General features: G+C 44.1%; 1 protein-coding gene across 3 annotated transcripts in view; it reads left to right on the top strand.

Moving 5' to 3' along the window:
- ARHGAP29 (Rho GTPase activating protein 29) overlaps positions 1-24,651 on the top strand; it is an 87,871-nt gene that overhangs the window by 57,783 nt on the left and 5,437 nt on the right. For 2 of the 3 annotated variants that reach the window (XM_072128881.1, XM_072128882.1), the window contains 20 exons: positions 987-1,083; positions 1,657-1,729; positions 3,725-3,788; positions 4,865-5,002; positions 5,215-5,279; positions 6,213-6,323; positions 6,637-6,717; positions 8,031-8,219; positions 8,384-8,521; positions 13,706-13,896; positions 14,038-14,204; positions 14,281-14,406; positions 14,756-14,854; positions 15,750-15,913; positions 16,125-16,313; positions 17,122-17,259; positions 17,606-17,835; positions 18,372-18,645; positions 18,736-18,847; positions 19,709-19,795. In XM_072128881.1, the coding sequence (XP_071984982.1) occupies positions 987-1,083; positions 1,657-1,729; positions 3,725-3,788; positions 4,865-5,002; positions 5,215-5,279; positions 6,213-6,323; positions 6,637-6,717; positions 8,031-8,219; positions 8,384-8,521; positions 13,706-13,896; positions 14,038-14,204; positions 14,281-14,406; positions 14,756-14,854; positions 15,750-15,913; positions 16,125-16,313; positions 17,122-17,259; positions 17,606-17,835; positions 18,372-18,645; positions 18,736-18,847; positions 19,709-19,795 (2,733 nt within the window). Of the gene's footprint in view, positions 1-986; positions 1,084-1,656; positions 1,730-3,724; positions 3,789-4,864; positions 5,003-5,214; positions 5,280-6,212; positions 6,324-6,636; positions 6,718-8,030; positions 8,220-8,383; positions 8,522-13,705; positions 13,897-14,037; positions 14,205-14,280; positions 14,407-14,755; positions 14,855-15,749; positions 15,914-16,124; positions 16,314-17,121; positions 17,260-17,605; positions 17,836-18,371; positions 18,646-18,735; positions 18,848-19,708; positions 19,796-20,688; positions 20,777-24,651 lie in introns of those variants that run through there. The other variant, XM_072128883.1, reaches the window with a different exon arrangement.

Below are 24,651 nucleotides of genomic sequence, written 5' to 3'. Positions count from 1 at the left end.
ATGCAATGACACAAGACATGCATTGTCTTCAGCTGTTGCTATTATCCTACATCATAGTATTAGGCTTCTTGAAAGTAGGACATTGATGTAGAGGGAGATGTCTTGTATAAGGTAGCACTGAAGCATTTTCCTTTTCTTCTTCTGGAAAACGTGCATATTCCTGCATATTCCTTACCGAGAATCCCCAGCAGAGCATGCATGGTACTTAAAAGTCTTAGCCTTTGCCATCTCCAAGAGGACAGTGAATTCCTTCCTGACCTACACCCCTATACACTTGTATGATCGGCATGGCCAAAAGACGGTTCTGGTATTCTGGCTTATCTTTCCAGAACAAAATAATCGGGAAGAGGAATTTCTCCTTACATGTTCCTTATCTTCCCTGAAGAGTGTTCGGATGCTCCATACATAAAAGAGCTTATTCACACGAATGTAATGGGGACCGATATTTGGCCACACCCTTTGTGGATAGATATCGGTACTCATTGATTTCTATGGTGCCTGATCAATTTGCAGTGAGCGCATGTTTTCTCACTGCACCGTAACTGTGCATGGCGAAATATAGGACATGTCATATATTTTTCCATGTAACGGCGCTGGCTGCTCACTTCTCTATGCAGAGGGTAGGGGTGACCGGCGCTCAGCCCTCCTCCTCTCCAGTGCGACGCTGCATGTGCCCCCGGGCTTAGGCATGCGCCATCTGAATGTACCCCTAAGATTGTCAGTCTAATCCCCCAACGTTGGATAATTTTCCTCTGTTATATAGGAACCTTAACTTCCTTTTGCTTTCAGGGGACAGTGACATTAAGGATCATTTATCACCAAATAGTAATATAAAACTTATTGGCGATTTATCCTGAATGCACATGTTTAGATTTGTCTTGTAATCCTGTAACTGGTAACACAAAATCATAATAAAAATGGAGAAATTTAAATGGTTCCAAATAAAAAAAATAATCTTAATCTTTTGAATTTCTTTTTCTTTGTAGCGGTGAACTTCAAAAACATTAATGAAGAGAACAGGAGGGAGCAATTTGGAGAAATCTTCACATCCATCGACACTTTAGCCTTCACCTTTGGCAACGTGTAAGTAAGGGAGTGTGGGCTCTCACACGTAGATGAAAGGGGCACATTGTTTGTACCTGGACAACATTGATGAAGGCTTTGAGGGAACCAGATGACTGGTCAACAACAATAACTTCTGTGACCAACCACCTGCATAAAGAAGGCTACAGAGGCCAAAAAAACATAATGGAGAAATACTTGAAACATGACCATGTTTGTATTTTATTCCATTGTCATACAAAAAAAATTAATTGGGAGCATCGGTCAAATGCCATAGATTTTCTGTGATACTGGTTCTACCCAACTGCGCCTGAAAGTGGATTCCTGGATTCACACGTTGACATGTGTCTTCCAGAAGCTCAATAGCGCACCCAAGAGGTCATTGTAGCCAGATAGAAATTTATTGATTAACCTTATGTCTATAAACATTTTAAACTCCTACTTCTGTGAACCATATTTTGAAAATTTTTGACCTCATGTAAAATAATTGTTAAAGGTGGACATTTTTTTTTTTTTGTATATTCTTTTTATTTTCCTATTTCCTCACCATAACTCTACTTCATGTCATGGAAACTATTGTTGTCTCCCCCACAGTGTTTCCGATTTCCTTATGGGAGATGTAGACAATGGCTCATCACTGGGACTTCATGCATCTAGGAGAAGTCGAGTAAGTGTTTTTTATTTTCTTTTTGTTGTTTCTCAAATCCCTTAGTATTTTTAACTAGAAATATAAATTTTTTGTTTATGGCTACATTCAGACGCACGTTGCCGCCGTACCATAGCACGGTGGGCACACGTCAGCGCGTGGGGAGAGGAGGAGGAGGAGGTTAGCGCCCCCAACCCTCTCCATAGGGATATATGGCGCCGTATGCCGTGAAAAGATGGAACATGTCCATGTCCTATTTTTTCACGGGGTACGGTGCCGCATGAGTACCTGTGCACCCAGCCGTATATACGTCTGAATGTAGCCCAAGTCTGTAAATCCTTATAGGGACAACATCACGCCACTTGTAACCATACATCATCCCTGATCTGGCTTTCCAGCGGTTTGTCTGTTCAATTGGGAAGAGGTCTGTGAGATGTCGTATGGACTGCACTTGTGTGTTTGGCTTTTTGCTTTCTTTAATATTGACGGTCCATCCTTTATGGTCATGTTTGGTACTGCATATGTCTCTATACAGTAACTACCCAACGTAATATTGAAGTCCCTGGATACCCTTTTAATTTGTGGTTTCATCCTTACACACACCATAAAGTTCAGTGTTTGCCGGTTGAGTTTCACTGTCAACATCAATGTTCTGCTCCTTTTGTAAACACTGATGTGGATGATAACGCGGATGCACACAGTGTCCTTAAGATGAGGCTCCCCAAGGTCCAAATGGGGGAACAGGAAGTATTATAGGGACACAGGAACTGGCGGCATTAGACCTGTAACCTCAGGCAGTGATAACGCTGATAAGAAGTAAACTATTAAGGAAGTTTACTATTATTAGCAAGTTTCACTAATATGTTTCTAAGTATTGGAGTTTCATTACGTTTTTAATGCATTCACTTGCTATAAACGGTAAATAGTTTCTAAACTTCCTGTTCCTGGCTCTCGGTGTGAAATCACCCGTTCACTGCTTATCATTAAATTTCCCAGGGGTCATTTATTTAAAGCAAAAGTAACATTTTTTCAAACTTGCAATGTAAAAGTGCACATTACCATCAAAAGCTATATGACTATAGATTTCCTACAAATTTTGTGACATATTTTTTTTTTTTAATATATATATAATTTGCAGTTACATAATTTACTTGGCTCTGCATGACTTGCTGAAAAGAATTCCTGAGGGAAGGGGAATGAGGGACTTGATTTCTCTTCAGCGAGTCACACACAGCCAGTGTCTCTCTCAAATCCATCATTTCCCTCTCCCTCATTCCTGAGGGAGGCGGGGTTAGCAGTGTCAGTGAGAAGGCAGGCTAGCTTGACTGTATAATGCATCTCCCCGCCTCCATGACTGGATCTTTAGTAACAGTATCAATCGCTCTAATACCATGGATAAAACCACCAGGGTACAATGTATAAAGACATATAAAAGCTAAGGCATGAGGTTTGGGGGTGGAAGGGGAGTCGCTGGTGACCGGTTCCCTTTAATAAATAAAATATTACCCAATTGCTCATGTAACCAAGACATCAATATTTGCTCCATACTACACAAACAGCTGTGTAGGTAAAACCTCTTGATGGAGTGATACTTGGGATCCCATGATTGGTAAATGGCCATTACACACATTTTGGAAAAACCAGAGAATGTGAAGAAAATTCCAGCTCTTAAAAAGGAATCCTGTGCATGTAGCAGGTATTCAGAGTATGGTAATAGTGCCTGTACAGTGGCTCGCAGAGGCCAAAAACATAAACTGCTGCAGTATCTTGTAGCCTTAGACCCACTGCACACAACAGGGTTTGCTCTGACAAGCACAGTGACTCATGAATACAAGTGGTCATGTACTATGTGTCCTGTGTATTATTTGATTGCGCCAATTTGGTAATTGCCTGGTGCCTGGAGCAAAGATCTGTGCTCTTTCATAAGACTGCATTGTATGTTTCCACAGTATGGTGCACATTTGGACCTCCAATGTTTTTATTAAAAAAAATTTTATTTGAACTTTTTTTTTTTAGTCATTTGAAAATGTTTCCATGGAGGATTCTGCTGGGTCCATTCACGAGAGGGACGATCTTCAAGGTAAATATCCTATTTAATGTGATTTCTTGTATTGTATTGTACAGACGGTCCCCTACTTAAGGACACCCGACTTACAGACAACCCATAGTTACAGACAGACCCCTCTGACCTCTGGTGAAGCTCTCTGAATGCTTTACTATAGTCCCAGATTGCAATAATCAGCTGTAAGGTGTCTGCAATGAAGCTTTATTGATAATCCTTGGTCCCATTACAGCAAAAAATGTTGAAACGCCAATTGTCACAGGGGCCAAAATTTTTTTTGTCTGGATCTACATTTATAAAATATACAGTTTTGACTTACATACAAATTCAACTTAAGAACAAACCTCCGGACCCTATCTTGTACTTAACTGCCTGTGTTGTATTACTCTATGTAATGACAGGCTTTTTTTTTTGTTATATTGTTTCTATGGCCTAGATGTAATGGGCAGACTGTTATTCTTTTATGAGTCCTTTAGTGACTGATGAATTGCTGGAGTGCATTCTATGTAAATTGGCCTAATCTCAAAATCCTTATTGTCTCCCCATCCCCCAAATCCCCTTTACCTATAAGTGTCAAGTACTGCTGACCTCCCGGACCACACCAGGTTATTTCTAATTGGAACGTTTGAAGCGTACATAAATCTATCTAAGCTTTTGGGAGTTCTTGCAGAAGACCTCATTTGTTGCACTCAGCCGACAAATTCTGTCCATATGTCAGACATATTTCTCAGCCTGAACTGAATAAAGTACAAACCTACTGTGTTCGTTTTTTTTGTTTGTTTTTTTTCTTTTTTGCTTTTAAAGTTTTCAGTTTCCTTTTTATGTTGGTGTTCTATCAGAATAGACCACTTTAGTGTGAAGACACATTTTTGATGTGTTGCCATTCGAGTCTAAAATGGTCATATGGCAGGTGACGGGCTCATCGTAGTTGCTTGTGACTCTGACCCTTTCTTTCTAAAATCCCTGTCAATCCTATTTAGTGTCAAGCGGCTTTAAAGAACTATCCAAGATCAGAGTAACGTGAGCGCTCCCTGCGAGCCAGCGCGGGGCTTCTTATAGGAATAGTTCATCTTCACATCGTATGTTGTTTTCAGGTCACCTCCGGGCTGAAGAAGTGGACAGCATGCTCCTCCGCATTGACAGCGGGGTTGAATCAGCCTTATCGTACGCTAAAGCGTGGTCAAAATACGCCAAGGATATATTGGCCTGGGTAGAGAAGAGGCTTAATGTGGGTGAGTGCCTTCTCTTGGTGCCTAATGAGCTTTGGAATTAGATCTGTTGCCAGGCTTGTGCTTCAGACTGTCAGTAATGTGATTTCTAAATTACCGCCCGATTCACTGACTATTCTTCATTACTTTTGTTTCTCTTTTTTGTTTTTCTGGGGGGAATCTTGAATCACAGCATGTTTCTCCCTTTTTAAATTTTTTTTTTTTATTTATTGCAGAAGCCGAAGCTGCTAGAAATCTTGCAAAGATGGCGGAAACTGCAAAGTCTATTGTCTGCCCACAGGTTGGTCTACGTGCACCACTTTGTACTGCTCAATATAATATACAATCTTAGTAGGGCTTCCATTTAAATGATCCCTCCTTAGAAGGCTTTATGTGCATGCCATAATGATAGTAGGAGAGAAGTGTCTGATCAATGAGGAACATGTGTCCGGCTTCTGATAACGATGGTCCTTTGCCTCTCTCCGCATGAATGAAGTGACCAGTACACGTCAATTCACTTCTTTGGCCCTTGTGAAGATCTCAAAACCCTGATGTTTGGTTATATGCCAATAGGTGATACTAATCTGTATTACGTGCTTTGCCCGTATTCAGCTGTAATTCGGGCAGGTACAAGACTCTACAGAGGGAAGGTATACTAGAAAGACTGTGTGATCAATCACTCCTGGTTTTGGCTCAAAGTAACTGATGCAAATTACTGAAGACTTAAAGGAGATGTGAACTTGGCCTTTACACGTTGAATGAATAGTGACAGGGCTGGGCATCCATCTAAGACCTCTTTAACACCATCTTGGGGGCGAGCATACAGCTGCTCACACCTCCCGCTGGTGTCTGGCCATACATACAGTAAAAGATAGAGAATGCTCTAAGGTGAAACGCGTGTGGTCAAAGTAACACGGCCGGGCACGTTAGTGTGATATCTAATGCCTAATATCTACAGACAGGATCCCAGATGTAGAGGGTTTAGGCATATTGGATTTTGGCATGGCCCAAAAATTATTTGTAAAGAGAGTCCAGCTGTGCTATAGGTGTCTAAAAGTGGCTTCCTCCCCTCATCTGCCAATTGAGTGAAGCTGAATCAAGTGTCTACATTTTTTTGAATATTTTCTGACTGTCACTTTTAAAGTGCTGTTTTTCCTTCTATGTCCTTGAGTTAAGAGTTCGCCGCTGCCATGAATAAATATATTCACAATGTTCTTGTTTGTTTTCATTGCAGGAGTTTATGCCTTTCCAGCCAATTTTCACCACGGCTTTTCAGAATGACATTGAATGCAGCCAGTTATGGCTTCAGACCATCGGCGCACTTCAGAGCAACAAGTTCATCCAGGTAAGAAACACGTCAGACCAGGTGACATGACATTATGTGCGATTTACAGCTACTAGGAAGTGCCTGGAGTATTATAGCAGGGGTCAACGCGCGGTTGGGTGGACCTGGCCCTTCCATATATCGCATAGAGCGACCCCCTTCCCTTTAACCTGGACCTTCTGCTTGAAGATGAACTGGGTTTTATGTTAAAGATAAATATCACGCTATAAATCCCGGTAAAATTTTGTCTTGTGTTCCTTATGTGACCATAGATATGTCCAGCACACACTGTATCATACATACCCGTAGCATAACCCTCCTGCTTTGATTCTAGCCTCTCCAGGCCCGTAGATCTGAGCTCGACAGACAAAGGAAGGAAATGAAAGAACTTTGGCAGCGAGAACAGAAGAAAATGGTCAGTACACAGGAGTTCTCATTACATTTTGCTTCTGCTCCTCCTCTCTTGGATTTTCTAGCACTATCTGCCACTCTTACAACACTTGTGTATTACGTCGTTGTGGATACATTACAATTAGTTCCTAATCAGTAACCGCGCGAGAATAAGGGATTTTCTATAAGAATATACAGGCAGTCCCCGGGTTACATACTCGATAGGGTCTGGAGGTTTGTTCTTAAGTTGAATTTGTATGTAAGTCGAAACTGTATATTTTATAATGGAAGTTCTAGACAATTTTTTTTCTTTTGCCCCAGTGACAATTGGAGTTTCAAAATTTTTGGTGTAATTGGACCAAGAATTATCAATAAAGCTTCATTACGGACATCTTACTGCTGATCATTGCAGTCTGGGACTATAGTAAAGCAGCCAGAGAGCTTCACCAGAGGTCACAGTGGGCAGAGGGGTCCGTCTGTAACTATGGGTTGTCTGTAAGTCGGGTGTCCTTAAGTAGGGGACCGCCTGTACTGTAACACAATCTGCAATTGTCCAAGCACCTATGTATTTATATTTCTTAATCCTCCTAATATTACCCTATGTTTTTCCTGTGATTTATGTTTTTCCTGTCCACATTGATTTGTATAATTTTTTTTTGTGTGTTTTAAACAACATTATGAGCAGGTTAAACGTGTGCCCTGACACTTCATTCAGTGCTATGGGAGAGTAAGAAAATGCTGAGCACAGCGCTTGGCTGCGGTATTTCCATAACTCTCATAGATGGTGAATGGAAATGGTGGAGATAGCCAAACGCTGTGATCAGCAATTTACAACGTTCCCATGGTATTTGAAGGAAACCTACCACTTGTGATGGTGCTTCTAAGCTGCAAATGCCGTGCCCCAGCTCAGGGTGAGCTGGTGCCGGTACTTATTTTCGTTATGTTTTCAAACAGATGTAAAGCGTTTAAACAATTTAGTAATCTTTATATACCAAGTAGATTCACTGCACCGTGGTACGCGCTCGGCACTTCCTATTCAAGAGCAAACACGCACTTCGTAAATAAAGATTACTAAAGCGTTTAAATGCTTTACATCTGAGCTGGTGCACGGCATTTGTAGCTTATAAGCACCATCGGAAGTGGTAGGTTTCCTTTAATAGAGCGGTAGGACACATACTTGACCTGCCGCAGCATAGTTTGGCAATAACGTGATTCCTGTTCTCGCAATGTAGGACCCTCCCTAATCAGATTGTTATCCCCTTGCATCTTGTGGACCGCGAAAGCTAAAAAGTTATTTTTGTTTTTTCTCATTGTGGTTTATGATCTTGTTTCATGCAGCAAGAGTTAGAAACTGCTCTTCGAAAAGCGAAATTATTAAACGCTCAAAAGCATGATGAGCACGAGAAAGCAAAATCTAGTACCATCCGTGCGGAGGAGGAGCAGCTCAGTATATCGGGAGGACTTATGAAAGATGGAAACAAACAAGTAGAAAAGAGGAGACGCCTGGAGGAGGAAGCTTTACTAAAGGTATCTGGGGGGAGGAGGGGGATGCGAAAATCTTCACTTATGCTATAGGTGCCACCGGCTCCATGTCTGCAGTATAGAGGAGACATTTAATGGGCTGCTGCTCAGCTTTACATCACAATGTGAGTAAATGAGTAAATCTTACCTGTCGTCTTCTACTTTCGTAGGCTGAAGAAGCTAAAGAAAATTACAAGACTTGTATGGCCGAGGTGGAAGAGAAAAGAATAGATATGGAAAATGTTAAGAGTGAGATTTTAACACAGATCCGTGAGCTGGTGTATCAATGTGATCTCACACTAAAAGCTGTAAGTGTTTACTAGATGACTTACTGTATGTGCAATGTCCTCCTTAGCGGCTCACAACCTCCTAGGATTGATAATATGGGAACTCGGCGGGGTAAATTTTATGATTGGAGTGGTCATTTTTAAAGGGATTGTCCAGGTTTAATCTAAAACTTATAACCATCCGGGGGGAGGGATGAGTTAAAGAGGAAAGAGCTTATACTCATCTTTGCTAGAGCTCCCATTTTCCTGCACTGTCTCCCTGACAAGTACCGGTCGCTGGCTACAGCATTTCATCTAAAACTGTGTCTGGTGTGCGCTGCCTCTTTAAATAAGCAAAGGAACTGACGGCAGATGTGCGGGACAACAGGAGCACCAGAAATGGGAAGTACAATCTTCTTTTTTTTCTTCTTCTTTTTTTCTTCTTAACCCCCCCCTTAATTTAACCCTAGACAACCCCTTTTAGGAATCCTGTATAAGATTCCTGCACCGAACGTCCACAAGAGTCATCCAGAATGTCCTCCTCCATTTGCTAAACCCTCCCTTTATTATATTAAAACGGACAACCTCTACTAAATGACCTCACATCAATTCTTTAATGTCATCTGTTCATATTACAGGATGTTAGCTTCTCCAGTTGAGCTGGTGGCACGTCCTTACACTCCTGTGCTCTTAGATCTCTGTACTGAACTGCCCCAAAGCCCCTCCCCTCTGCTCTGAATGTCTGCTGTAGTAGTCAACCAGAAGCCTGCTACAATTGAATAGAATAGAAACTGGTTATGTGTCCATTGTAGGAGCAGTATATATTTAGTCTGGGATGGAATACGTTTCTGTACTGTGTGGTCTAATAAGCCTGTCCCAAAGAATAGTTTGGAAAGCTTACTTGATCTCATAGGGCGGGATACAATCCCTTCCCTGGCAATAAATGTGCAGCCTCTGCAGTGAGACATAATATGCTTGTGGGAAACCAGCCTTATACAAACATCCATGTACCACAGTCATTCCAATGAATTCCAAGAGTTATAAAGTGTACAGTACACCCCGAGCAATCTTACATTAATGTATCAGGAAATACATGTTTACAAGCCAGTGGACATAGCCCAGCAGACAAATAGTCTGCAAACATGACTTTACTTATTAGCAAGGGAAGAAACTATTGTTTGTAGGTGTCCGGAGAGGCACTGGGGATTCTCTGACACAAATATGCACAGACATTTTCCAGGGTTTGAATAAGGAAAATTTTAGCTCAAGATCATGGTTGACCTTTTCAAGGAGCCCAGTGTCATGATGCAGGATAGTAGCCAAATTATATTTACACATTCCCCATAATCACAAAGTTTTTTTGTCTTTCTCTCTTTAGAGTGGACCTTTCACTGTCTCCACTAGCGCTAACTTTTAAAATGGTTCTTTTCACTGACTCCAGCGCAATTGGAATCTTTTCTCTAGCCCCAGCCATCTCCAAACCAACATTTAGCAATTAGTTTTTGCACCCGATTTACAAAGTTGGCTGTTAATGTTAAGCGGGCAGTGCCATTGTGTCTTCTCTAGCCAAGGACCACCCACCTTATAGCCTAAGTTAACGTGTCAGGTGCCGAAACAAAAAGTGCTGATTGCATGGGAAAAGACGGACTGCAAGAAAAAGAATTCTAACTGTGATGGAATCGGTGGAGTTTAACATCTATCAAAGTATACAAGTAGTGGAAGGTCGTCTAGGGTTAAATTTGTTGTGTTGTAGAGCTTGTTGTGTGTACCTTGTTTGTGTGTAATTCTTATTCAATCTGATGGTACATGTCCCTAAAGTGACATTGTAAACCAAGCACACAGACATACTAGTGTGTGCCCCGTCTGGCAGGATCTACTATTGTTTTAGCTTCTAAAATCCTGGTTTTTACAACAACAAAGAAAAACAGATTTAAAAATTATGCAAATAAGACTTTGGGACTCTGGGCTCAATAGATGTTAATGGAGCCTTCAGCCCCTTTGCATGATTTTTCAAGGTTTTTTTCAGTAAAAAATAGGGCATAAGAAGCTAAAAGAAGAGCAGAACCTGACAGAGGGGGCACACACCAGCATATTTATGTCTGCTTGCTTTGCAATCCTTCATCCTGATGGTAGTTTTTTCCTTTAATTGATAGACTATTCCTACTTACTTGTTCCTTAGTATGTCTGCTGATGGGAGCTTCTTGTAATATACGGTAATCTGGAACGGCGTGATTTTGAAAATGACGTTTGAAAATTATGCAAATTAGTCTGGGGAACTCTGGCTTATTTCACCAGAGCACCTCCAACAGTCTCCCCTTCACTTTCCCAGTTCTGCCTGGTCCTTCCTGGTCCTGCCCGTTGAGATTGCAGAGATCCAGTGACGTCTGGCACAAGGTGGGACTGGGCAAGAGAGGGGCAATGAATAAATTAATAGCCCCGGCGCTCCGCTGACATACTGCATCATTTTAAAAACTCTTCTTTGGAAAAATTTAAATGTTCTGGATGCTCGTATCAGAAGACATCCTAAGGAGCATGTGAGTAGGACTAGTCTACCATGCGTCAATCCGATGGCAATAAAAATTGCTTGCAACTTGGCAACTTCTGCCATGATGGTGGTTGTGTCAGGAGATATTGAGTAGTTGTTAGTGGGTATTAGTGTTTCATAGGGTAAGTATGAACGCAGCGAGTTATTTCCAGATTACCCTAAACCAAAATGAACTCAAAATATTATGACCCAATTTGCTTTTCTACGAGTGGGATAGTTCCGTTGACTTGTACGGCTTTGTAGTGCTGCCAGGCCTTTCAGCAGGGAAGGAGTTAGATTGGGCGGGTGCTGTAAGCTTCTCCTGAAGAGGCTTCTTGCCAGAACCTTCTCCTTCCCCATTATTAATACCAAGACGAAACTGGGTCTTCTAATAATCTGCGTTAGGTTTCTTTGAGAACAGACGCCCATTCTCATCTCTCCTATTTAATCTCCTTCAGTGGGAAGATGAAAACATGTTTTGGTATAAAGATGATTCCCCCCCCACCTCCCCTCCCCCCCAAATCATCCTTCAAGTTGAAATCAAAAGTAGCTCTTTCCTTTTGAGAGGCGTCCAGCAGTATAAAACCCTTCACTTGTGCTATCTGGGTACATTGTCCATGGCTCTCCTTCCATAGTGAAGGACTTGTACTACAAATATAGTCTGTGTGTGCCGGAGCCGTGACTGTTGAACCAGTGTTCTCTCTTGTAATAAGTTAATTATTTCGCTGAATGAGTCTTTTATTACGAGGTTGACAATCTTTTAATCCTTGAGTGCCTTTCCCTTAAAATGGAAGTGCTTCAAGGTTTAGGACTTTTTGGGAAGACGATAGGTTGCGCCTACATAGTGCATCTCCCTTTTAATACAAATGGGAAGAATGCCCTGCAATATGCAATGGTGTTACTGGGTATTTTTAATAATTATAACTATAAAGGATTAGATGGGTAGATTTGGAGGGTTTGGACTTAAAGGGGTTAAAATTTTTTATCTTAATTTACTTTAATCGTAGGAATCTCTAAATCTCATCAATTAAATTGTTATTGAGTTTCCTTTCCTTTTTAATTTCACTAAATAAAAAATAAAACATACACTTCTTGTTCATTCATCATCACTTTGATAGTAAAAGTGACAGATTTCTCTTGGAGCACCATGTTTTGTCATGGGTGGGATGCCACTGGTCCATTTAGTTTCCTTTTCATATAGATTAATTAAAAGAACTGCCTTCCTTAGAGCAATTGGTCCCAAGAATGTTTATCCTATCAGTTTAGCACATTTTGCTCTATAACATAACATGTGCAGTTAGGGCACTATGTTCAGCTCAGCTCCTCCTGCTTTATAGTACATGTAGATAAAACACTGTACAATATGCTTGGCTCTATGCTGCCTGCACATAGGTCATCTTCTCTTGCTCCATAACATTCTGCCTGCAGGGACACCTTGTACAATCTGCTAGGCTCTTCCTGCTCTATAATATGCTGCCTGCAGATAGGTAACTAGGTACAATCTATTCGGCTCCTCTTGCTCCATAACATGCTCCCTGCAGATGGGACACTATGTACAATCCGCTCAGCTCCTCCCGCTGTATAACATGCTGCTGCTCAGCTCCTCCCGCTGTAGAACATGCTGCTGCTCAGCTCCTCCCGCTGTAGAACATGCTGCTGCTCAGCTCCTCCCGCTGTAGAACATGCTGCTGCTCAGCTCCTCCCGCTGTAGAACATGCTGCGGCTCTGCTCCTCCCGCTGTAGAACATGCTGCGGCTCTGCTCCTCCCGCTGTAGAACATGCTGCGGCTCTGCTCCTCCCGCTGTAGAACATGCTGCGGCTCTGCTCCTCCCGCTGTAGAACATGCTGCGGCTCTGCTCCTCCCGCTGTAGAACATGCTGCGGCTCTGCTCCTCCCGCTGTAGAACATGCTGCTGCTCAGCTCCTCCCGCTGTAGAACATGCTGCTGCTCAGCTCCTCCCGCTGTAGAACATGCTGCGGCTCTGCTCCTCCCGCTGTAGAACATGCTGCGGCTCTGCTCCTCCCGCTGTAGAACATGCTGCGGCTCTGCTCCTCTCGCTGTAGAACATGCTGCGGCTCTGCTCCTCCCGCTGTAGAACATGCTGCGGCTCTGCTCCTCCCGCTGTAGAACATGCTGCGGCTCTGCTCCTCCCGCTGTAGAACATGCTGCTGCTCCTGCTCCTCCCGCTGTAGAACATGCTGCGGCTCTGCTCCTCCCGCTGTAGAACATGCTGCGGCTCTGCTCCTCCCGCTGTAGAACATGCTGCGGCTCTGCTCCTCCCGCTGTAGAACATGCTGCGGCTCTGCTCCTCCCGCTGTAGAACATGCTGCTGCTCCTGCTCCTCCCGCTGTAGAACATGCTGCGGCTCTGCTCCTCCCGCTGTATATAACATGCTGCTGCTCCTGCCCCTCCCGCTGTATAACATGCTGCTGCTCCTGCCCATGCCGACTGCAGATTGCAACACTGCATTTTAAAAACCATCTTTTGGGAGGTTTTACCATAAGGCCATTTTATGAGAACCAGTCCCACATCCTCTTCTCTAGACATTGTGCTCTAGATGTAGATTATGTAAACATTTGGCAGACTTGCCCCTTTATCGGCGTGAATTTTTTTTATTTTATTGCTCAGGTGTTTGTTTTCTAGATCATGGCAAATGCTTTTTGAGAATTTCTAATATATTCAATCATTTTTTTTTATAACAGGCAACGGTGAACTTATTCCAGCTGCAGCATGCCCAGGTGGTATCGCTGCCCGTCAACTGCCAGACCCTCTGTGAGAGCGCCAAGCGTTACGAGCCAGGCCAGCAGTACTCAGAGTTTGTGAAGAACCTGCCCAAAGATGACTGCGGCATTGAAGTAGGGTCTTGTGACGCTTCACACACACAGATTGAGCGGTGAGTACATGAGTCCTTATTGTGTTATGTGCCAGCACTTGGCATCTGCCTCTTCTGCACATTGTTACAGACGGCATCCTGTTTTTTTTTTTTACATTTGGTACAAACAAATGCTAACTTTACTCTTTTGGCCCTTCTTAGACTCTCTTCAAAAGGAGAAGAGAACAGTACCCGTGCATCACATGGGAACCTATCCCAAGGTTCAGCCGAATATCCCCTTCAGTCTCCTGATGACATTGGCAGTCCCTTCTATAGCCGCTCTCAGAAGATTGGGCAGAAGAGATCGAGTAGCAGCACTGATATTCATGGTAAGATGTCTTGGACAAGCCTTGGTGCATTTGCTGGTGACTCCCGGTATGTAACCATTTTGCTGGTTCTTTATAGGGATAAGAGGCCCTCCGTTCAGGTCGTGGTCTACAGGCAATGGCAGCGGAGGCATGTGCAGCGATTCTGAGAGTGCAGGGGGCAGTAGTGAGTCCCGTTCCATGGACTCTCCATCGGCTAGTCCAGGTACATTGCATTGATTATACTTTCTTCCCTTGGTTTTCCCTTTTACAGATATTGAGCGCCTGTATGAACTACTGCAACCTCTACAGTCATCAGATTGATGTGGAAGTGTTACATGTATGACCACAACTCCATACATTTTTGTGGGATTGAGTGGTGTGCTATATTATCTCCAGCAGTCCCATAAAAGTGAATTAGGCATCATAAATTCACACTTCTCTATTTACACAGGGAACACTCGGACCCCATGGCAATTTTAAGAAATTGTCATCTGTCCTATAGATGGATGTCAAATCCCTAACTGTGATCGGTATAAAGATGAATCTTTGATTTAAAGGCTTCTGTATTTTAGGAGATTTTAAAAGACGGCTTCCAAGGACTCCATCCACAGGAACGATGTCATCCGCTGATGATCTGGATGAGAGGGAACCCCCTTCTCCGTCAGATAATGGTAATGATCATTGTTATGATGATGGGTATGATGGTATGTGAAGCTGATGGGAAGGGGACTTGTTGGTGAGCACTGTTGTCAGCTCTTGGGTCAGATTGTACTTCAAAGTGGGACATAGACTGATCTTGGTATATTAAATGGTTTTGCAGGTCTACAAATTTACCCCTACATACGGCATAAAGGGTAACCTTCTGATCAGGGAGGGTCCAACTGCTGGGACCACTAGTGATCATGAGACCCCAAGATATCTGAAGAGACCTGTTCTCACTTATTGGTGAGAGCAGCAGGTCAAGCATTCGTCTATACTCCATTCACTATGGGAGTGTCGGAAATTCCCATGCAACTCTTATGGCTATCTCCACTTACATAGACCGGAATTAAGTATGTGAGAGAGAGCAAAGCGCTATCTCATAGTAACAATCTCATAGTATGGAGTGGCAGGACACCTGCTCCACGTGCAGCTCCATCAATTAGTGAGAACGGATACCTGTTCTCTGGATTGCGGGGGGTCCCATTCTTTTAATCAGTGGGCAGTCAGACTCTCAGCTCGGTACTGGAAAATGCTCCCCCTCTCCATGAAAGCAGAAGAACTGTGTGCTCTATATGAAAGGAGCAGCAGGTCCGCCTGCTCATTGCCTCTCATTGTATCCATGAAAAACTTTCATAGTACTGAATAGAACAGCAGAACCGCTTATTTGGGGGGATATGAAACTTCTAGGATATCTGCGCTCCCAACCACTGATCATTATGTTAAACCTTTTGTCCACTGGATAAGGGGGTTCACGTATAGTTGCCAAAACACCCCTTTAAATATTGCTTCAGATGGCGTTTAAGATGTTCAGCATCATATTGGTGAACTTTGTACTTAACCCAGTTGTTCCTCTCCCTTTTGTAGGCTTGAATGACCTTGTTCCTGAGATGGCCAATTCCCCAGGACCCTTTCGGAACACCATCATGTCCAAAGCGGCCCAGACGCACAAACTGCGAAAACTCCGCGCTCCCTCCAAGTGCCGGGAATGTGACAGTCTAGTGGTGTTTCATGGGGCTGAGTGTGAGGAGGTAAGCCCGGCCAGTAATTCAGGTTTTGCCTCCAGACTTCACGGCTATGGGACATTGCGTCTCTTGTGCATGCTTTGTATGACTCTACTGCGTTTCCCGTCCCACCCAGGATTTATTTTCCCCATAGCTTTAAGTCAATGATTACACAATTGTTATTATTAGCCTTTGCATAAAGGGACAACGGCCTATTTAAAGTGTTTCTTTATTGCAGTGTTCTCTTGCTTGCCATAAGAAGTGCCTGGAAACATTAGCCATTCAGTGTGGACACAAAAAGCTTCATGGAAGACTTCATCTCTTTGGAGTAGAATTTACTCAGGCCGCGAAGAACACTCCTGATGGCATTCCTTTCATTATCAAGAAGTGTACCTCCGAAATAGAGAGCCGGGCGCTATCTATAAAGGTAAGGGCTCTTCTAAATTATACCCTGAATTTAATTTTCTCACTTTTTGGGAGGGCTGGAAAACTCATCATAAATAGCAATAGCATTTTTTTTAATTGTACATAATATTTCTATACACATGCTGTGCTGTTCAATGCAGAATATAATATTTGTTAAATGGCTTGTACCATGAACAAGACTTATCATTTCATCAATGGACATGGGATAGTAATTTTCTGTATGGTTTGGATCCAACATCCAGGACCCGGTCCAGTCATGAGAACGGAGCCCCCAAGCTTCCCTATTTTTCAGTGGAGCAGAGGCTTCGCATATCATCATGTATCAGACTGCTAAAGAGAAGCTGAATACATCTCTTGGTTATCCCCAGCTATCCCATAGAGGAGAATTGGTAGCAGTACACATCAGTGACTATGTTGGAAAAATTGAGAGTTGGGGTCCCGTTATTTGAGCCCCCTACCAGTTCACTCATCCCATATTCCCTGGGAGCACCACATGTGGAGCCATCTCCTTCCAGACCTGTATTACATGATAACTGGCCTATCTGCCCCCTACCCATCACATAGGCCTTCAATCAATCTTCACAGACACCAAAAACATGTTGCATTAACTTCATGCAACCCAAACCCTGCGAAAGTGAAACTAAGGTATTGTCTTGTGTCCTACAGCAGCCACTTTAATAGGGCACATGTAGTTGGCGTATCACACGTTTGCCATTTGTATGACGTGGTACAAAGACAATGCCTCTTAAAGGCTACTCTTGTTCTACACATTTTGACAAGATATTACAATTAATTTCTATGATTTTTAGGGAATTTATCGAGTTAACGGAGCAAAATCCAGGGTCGAGAAACTGTGCCAGGCGTTTGAAAACGGGAAAGACTTGGTGGAACTGTCGGATCTGTTTGCGCACGATATCAGTAATGTCCTCAAGCTTTACTTACGACAGGTATGTAATCTGGTATTAGACTCCTTAATTATAGCTATTAATGAACATCAATATGAGATTAGTGGGGACCAAGAGCAAAGAGAACAGAGGGGAAACCACAGCTCCATTCTCTGTATAGTGGCTGCCTCTATTACTGCAGCTTTATTTAGCAGCAGCTGTTACCATTTGCTGATCAGTGGCAGGGAGGTCATTGTGTACCACCAAGATTTGATAATATTAATCAATCATTATGATAGGTCATCCAGGATCTGTGATCTGGAGAAATCCCTTTCTACTATTAAGAATATCTTTAATGTATTTTTGTGTGGATTATGTAATGATTAACCATGTTTCATCTATACTTCAGCTGCCGGAGCCTTTGATTTTGTTTCGTCTTTACAACGAGCTGATTGGATTGGCCAAAGAAAGTCAACGTGCTACCGACGAAGTTGACTCAAAAGCAAGTAGCCCTCCATTAAAGAGACAACCGTCGGGAGTGGAGCTGAACAGAGTCGTCCTTAAGATCAAAGATCTACTGAGGTCGCTGCCATTGCCCAACTACAACACATTGCAGTTCTTAGTAGGACATCTTCATAGGTAACTATAGGACAGACCTCTATAGGGCGTCACAGTGGATCTGCCCTCATACTATGCTGTGTTTCACTAGGGAATTCAGTCTATTGTACTGCTAACATAAAAAAATCCATGGTGTAGGAGAAAACCAGCTGATCAATAAGGGTTCGGCTGCTGTACCCCCTAGATGAGGAGAACGGGACCCCAGCTATTCAAAGAACTAATTTGATTTGTTATGGTTTGTTGAAATTTGAGCAAGCCCGGCATTTGGCTATCTTGGACACTCCCAATCACTCTACTAGAGTGCTGGAGATAAGTCCAACACACCAATACAATCATTCTCTAGATTGCTGGGGCTCCGGTTCTTGTGATCGGTGGTGGTCCCAGCAGTCATGCCCTCACCAAACAGCTTGATATTCCCTATTCTGTGTATAGGGAAGAACTTGAAAAATTGGCACAATCCCTCCAAATGTGTTAAAGAAAGTGTGTAGGTTGTCTTGTGCGGTGTTTGATGTAGTCTTCCTGTTGCACATAAATTTTTTTTTTTTTTTTCGTTTCAGGGTGACCGAAGAGGTGGAAGAAAATAAAATGACGGCTAGTAACCTGGGAATCATTTTCGGGCCCACGTTGCTTCGGCCTCGTCAGACGGACGCTACCATTTCCCTTTCTTCTCTTGTGGATTATCCATATCAGGCGCGAATAGTTGAGCTTATGATTTCACACTACGATAAGATATTTGATGTGTCCCGTCAGATGATTAACCCCGTGGATAAGGTAGAGGATCGGGAGCCTCAGCACGTAAGGAAGTCACAGTCCCTGCCGGTGGGGAACGAGGTAAGGTTTGCATAGTTGTACTTGTTATACATAGTGGAGAAGCTATACAGATATAGGACTAATCTTCTGCTATATTCTTGGCTTTATTAGAATATCATGTTGTCGAAACGCGCCAGCTCCCTGGACGATGCCTCTTTAGATTTTAGAGGCGTGGAGGAGAGGGAAGTCCGGAGTCAGAGTATGGATATCGTGGAGGAGAATGGTAAGCAGTGGGCTTATGCTATAACCATGGGAGGATTCTCATATAAATTAATTCAATCAGGGCAATTTGGGATGTTAAATAAACTACTGGTCCTTATAGATTGATGGTTTAGTGTTCCAAATCGCCCTGTATCATCTTTGTCCGTGGCCACAAACAAGTCTGTCGTATAAGACGCGTCAAAATCATCTCTGATGTACCTGATTCTTACTTCATTGAAGCCGCTATCGAACAACCAGGCTTCATTGCGCATGTGCCCAATCTAATGTACATGTGCACTGGAATTTGGGGTGTGCTTTACCACGATGACTGAATAATTACTTGCACGCTGAGAAATAAGCATAAGGTTTTTTTTTTGGGGGGGGGGATTTATCTTATTTTGTAGAACCTGGTTATAAATTATATTGGGCAAGCTGGGACACACAACCATAGGTGGTTTAATGTCCCAAATTGCCCTAACAAGTTTCCTTTTATTTATTTTTTTTCTGTATTTTACATCTGTTATCTGAGAAAATTATAGCTAGTTTTTGTCATCACCGCTTTATTTTATTTTTTTAACCCCCCGGCACCCCCTCCAGTCCTACAGGTGGAAAAGGCTGCAACACCAGCCTGGCACAGCACCACAGGCTGCAGTTTCCTAAACTGTGGGTGGCTTGATAAATAAAACTAATCAAGAAAAAAAATTATTGGTTACTTCTAATGGTAGACATTACTACACATTCTCCCTGCTAAAGGCCCTTGCCTATTGAATGAGTTCATCTTTTGGGGTACATTTTTGCATTTTCACGAGTTCAAACATGTTATACCCAGTTCTTGTGGTCGTTCTGATTTTTTTATTTTTTTTAATTTATTTTTTAATTTTAGAAAACAATCCAAGTGAATATGAAGAGAGAAGAGACTCCTTGGAGGCAGTCAGTCCTGTCTTTTCGTTGCATGCTACAGATGAACAAGGTGAGTTACCGGCCACATGATGGATTATGGCTGACATATGCCTCAACAGTGATGTGTACTTTTTGGCATACTCGTAAATAAAAAAACATCTAACCTGTTGTGGACAGAGTCTAAGCCTTTACTATGTTGAATTCTTATGCCTGGCATAGACATATAGGCTAGACGTCAGTAAACTCGACTTGAGGTGCTACAAGCGACTACTGGAAATTGCCAGATTTCCCTTCTACAGGGGTTTGATGCTAAACACTAAAGTGAAAAACCTTCCTGTTTGTGTCATACCTGAAATTTGGGGTTTTGGTCTGCAGATTCTACTGTTACCGGTACATCGCATATTACTGATGGGTTGCCAGCTTTTGTAGGCCCAGTTAACACCTGTTTCCCCCTCTCACCACGACAGCACCCAACCAGAGAGAGGGATCCGCCCCCAGGGACAGGAAACCCAGACTTCAAATTCTGCGGTACGCCCCATCTCCTTCAGTGGTTTCCTGTCCCTGACGGGGGATCCAGTGAGTCTCGGTGAGGCTCAGGAGTCGCGGTGAAAGGGGGGAATGGGAGTCCCAGGTACCCCCAGGTGGCTGCACAGGTCCCCCGCCGAGGCTTACCGGAGGGTGGTCACTCGGCGGCGGTGGAGAAGTGAATGCTGCGAAGTGCAGCGCAGTCTGTGGGTGCGGGCGGACTCCGGCACGCCTCCGATCCGGAGTGGAGGCGTGTGTGTGGAAGGGCGGCTGAGCGCTGGCCTCTTCCTCTGCGATGGTCTTCCCCAAAATGGCGCCGACTCCACTTCCGGTGAGGACCGGAAGTGACGCGCCGCCCAGCGTCCACATGGGAGATGACGTCAGACGCGGTAATTTTAAAAGGAGATCCCACACAGGAGTCCTGTGTGTTGTTTCTAGCACCCACAGCCAGCCACAGGAGTTGCTCCAGTCGTGGATGGAAACGGAGCTGTATCCTCACCACTGAATAGGATGAGTTCCAATGAAGGTGGTAGAGAGTCGGTGGACACCGCTACGGTAAAGTTTGAGTAGGGGGATGGTCCGCTGATTGGTGAGTGTGGCCTTACCATGCCTTTAAACTGGTTCTGATGATGTCTTATGTGATTCTTATTTTAGAGGGAAGAATCTCGTAAGGGGAAAGCCACTGTAAAGTCTAAACATCATGCATGTAGAATCTGTGGAGATAATCTGCCTGACTCTTATTTAAAACCTAACTGTGACCAGTGTGTTCAGCGCCTGTTAGCACAAGAGCAGTCTACCTTGTTTGAATCCATGCGTATGCTAATCCAGCAGGAGGTGCGTAGTTCTGTGCAAGAAATAAGGAGGTCCCTCAGGTCAGAGAATTCCCCAGGCACTTCCAGGCAACTTGAAGATTCTGGCCCTAGTTCGGGAGAATCATCTGAGTCAGAGGAGGAGGACAGGTCAGGCAGACCCCTATTTCCTATAGAGGATATTGATCATCTAATAAAATTAGTAAGATCAACTATGGAATTAGAAGATGAAAAAGAAGAACGCTCTGTAACAGACGTTATGTTCCAGGGTCTAGGAGAAAAGAAGAGAAAGGTTTTTCCTATCCATGAGAATATTTCCTCCCTTATCCAGGCAGAATGGCGCAAGGCAGACAAGAAGGTTTTTATCCCTAGAGCTATGAAGCGGAAGTATCCCTTTCCTGAGAAGGAGACAGAGATTTGGGACAAGGCGCCAAAAGTAGATGTTGCCGTGTCTAAAGTGTCTAGAAAGAGTGCGCTTCCAGTGGAGGATTCAGGTGTGCTTAAAGATCCTATGGATAAGAAGGCAGATGGCTTCTTAAGGCGTTCCTGGGAGGCAGCAGCGGGCGCATTCAAACCCAATGTCGCAGCTACATGCGTTTCTAGGTCTCTTTTTGTGTGGCTTTCCCAGCTAGAGGAGAAGATTAAGGCTGGTGCATCCAGGTCACATCTCATCTCGGAGGTTACCACTGCACAGAAGGCCTCTGCCTTCTTAGCCGATGCCTCGGTGGACGCCTTAAGGTTATCGGCAAGATCGGTAGCCTTATCTAATTCTGCCAGAAGAGCCTTATGGCTGAAGAACTGGACAGGTGACCTCCCATCTAAAAGTCATCTATGTAGTATTCCTTGTGAAGGGGAATTCTTGTTTGGGTCTGCACTAGACAACATCTTGGAAAAGGCAGCTGACAGGAAGAGAGGTTTTCCTAGTACAAGGCCTCAAGAGAGGAAGTTTTTTCGCCCCTCACGACGATTTAGATCTCCTCAGAGATCCGGAGACAAGAAGGAGGGGTGGCGACCCTCTAGGAGGTCTAAGGGATTCATGTTTTCCCGGCCTCAGGATTCCAGTAAACGTCCCGGTCAGCAATGACGCCAGGGGTCCTGTGGGGGGAAGGCTCTCCCTGTTCAAGGCGGAGTGGAGCAAGATTTCAGGGAGCAAGTGGATTTTGGGGATCATACAAGATGGCCTAAAATTACCTTTTCTATCCCCTCCCCCACAGCGTTTCAAGATAACCTCAGTGGCCGGAAGAGCAGAAAGACAGGCTCTAGAGACCGAAGTAAGATCCCTATTGGAAAAGGAGGTGCTACGGCAGGTGCCACTGCAGGATCGAGGGACAGGATTTTATTCAACCCTGTTCCTTATAAAGAAACCGGACGGAACATTCCGGACCATTATAAATTTAAAACCACTAAACTGCTACCTAAAAGTGGAAAAGTTCAAGATGGAATCGATAAGGTCAACCGTAAACCTGCTCTTTCAAGATTGTTTTATGGCTTCCATAGACTTAGCGGATGCCTATTACCACGTCCCTATTCATCCGGACAGTCAGAGATTCCTGAGAGTGGCGGTGAGGATGGACGGCAAGATAGAGCACTTCCAATTCAGGGCTCTGCCCTTTGGAGTGGCGATAGCACCGAGAGTTTTCACAAAACTAATATCGGAGGTGGGAGCCTACATACGGAAATATCAGGGCATCTTTGTGCCATATCTGGACGACTTCCTGCTGATAGCAGGTTCGGCAGAAGAGTTGCAGATCTTAATAAAGGTGGTGATGAAGATCCTACATCGCCTGGGCTGGATGGTAAATCTGAAAAAGTCCTCCCTCACTCCGGCCAGATCAAAGATATTTCTCGGCATCACATTAGATTCCACTCAGCAGAGATCTTTCCTTCCTCAGGACAAGGTGGTGAAGATAGTAACCTCGGTGGAGAGGCTGTACAGACAGCCATCCCCTACCATAAGGGACATTATGAGGACTCTGGGTCTCTTTACAGCGGCAATCCCAGCGGTGTCTTGGGCGATGTATCACGCAAGGCCCTTACAGCTCTTCATGTTGGAGAACTGGAGGGGGGACCAGTCCTCCTTGGACCAGAGGATTACACTTCCTCAACAGATCCTGGATTCCCTGAGATGGTGGCTAAGAGAGGAGAACCTCCAGGCAGGCCGGCCTTGGAGAGAGGAGAACCCTCTATCCATGATTACGGATGCAAGCTCTACGGGTTGGGGAGCCCAGGTCAGGGGCCTCTTATTCCAGGGATCATGGAACGAAGAATCCAGGAAAAAGTCCTCAAATCACAGAGAACTAGAGGCCATCCTGCAGGCGATCAGACAAGCTCTGCCGATGATTCGGGGGACAGACCTGAAGATTGCCTCGGACAATGTCACAGCGGTGGCGTTCGTGAATCGCCAGGGAGGTACCCGAAGCGGGTCCTTAATGAACCTCTCGCATCAGATTCTAGAACTAGCGGAAGCCAATCTAAGATCAATATCGGCGGTTCATATAAGGGGCAAGGACAACCTGCAGGCAGACTTCCTAAGTCGTCATCTCTTACGTCAAGGAGAGTGGTCCCTGAATCGGAGGGTGTTCTCCAAGATAACCAGGCTTTGGGGTCAACCAGAAGTGGATTTATTCGCCACAAGAAAGAACAGACAGGTCAGGCTCTTCTGCTCCCTAGACCCGAGAGACCGATCTTTAAGTCTGGATGCCTTCTCAATCAGGTGGAACTTCAGCCTAGCATATGCATTTCCACCCCTGTCTATTCTTCCAAGGGTTCTGAAGAAGATACGGCAAGACCAAGCCAGAGTTATTCTTATAGCCCCCTTCTGGCCCAGGAGGGCATGGTTCTCGGTACTGAGAGAGCTATCGATATCAGACCCTTGGATCCTCCCAGAGAGTCACGATCTCCTCTCCCAGGGCCCAGTATTCCACCCGCAGATTACGAACCTCCATCTGACGGCCTGGAATTTGAGAGGCGCATCTTGAGGGAAAAAGGCCTCTCGGACAAGGTAATTACAACCCTGCAGAAGAGTAGAAAGGTAGTTACCTCTAAAATCTATTTCAGGGTCTGGAGAGTATTCTCAGATTTTTGTGCCCCAGATAAAATAGACTTAGCTCATCCAAATATAGCTAAGATATTAGATTTCCTGCAAGCAGGATTAGATAAGGGCCTAAAACCTGCCACCCTTAAAGTTCAGATCTCTGCTCTTAGCTCCCTGTTTGAGTCTCCTTTAGCCTCTCATCCCTGGATAGCTCGGTTCATAAAAGCGGCATCTCGTATGACCCCCTTTAGGAGATGTACGGTGCCCCCCTGGGACCTCACTCTGGTATTAAATTATCTGATAAGAGACCCTTTTGAGCCCCTGGAGTCTTGTTCACTAAAATGGCTGACCATTAAAGTTGTATTTTTGGTAGCTATCACTTCAGCCCGTAGGGTTGGAGAGATATCGTCTCTGTCATGTAGAGCGCCTTTTCTCAAGATCTTGGATGACAGGGTAGTTCTGATGACAGACCCGGCCTTTTTACCAAAGGTAGTCTCTAGATTCCATAGATCCCAGGAGATCAGGCTCCCATCCTTCTGTAGTAACCCTTCTACGGAT

This window comes from Engystomops pustulosus, chromosome 10 (assembly GCF_040894005.1).
Source record: "Engystomops pustulosus chromosome 10, aEngPut4.maternal, whole genome shotgun sequence".
Lineage (NCBI taxonomy): Eukaryota > Metazoa > Chordata > Amphibia > Anura > Leptodactylidae > Engystomops > Engystomops pustulosus.
The sequence above is the reverse complement of the archived record's forward strand: the minus strand, read 5'-3'. Positions and strand labels throughout refer to the sequence as shown.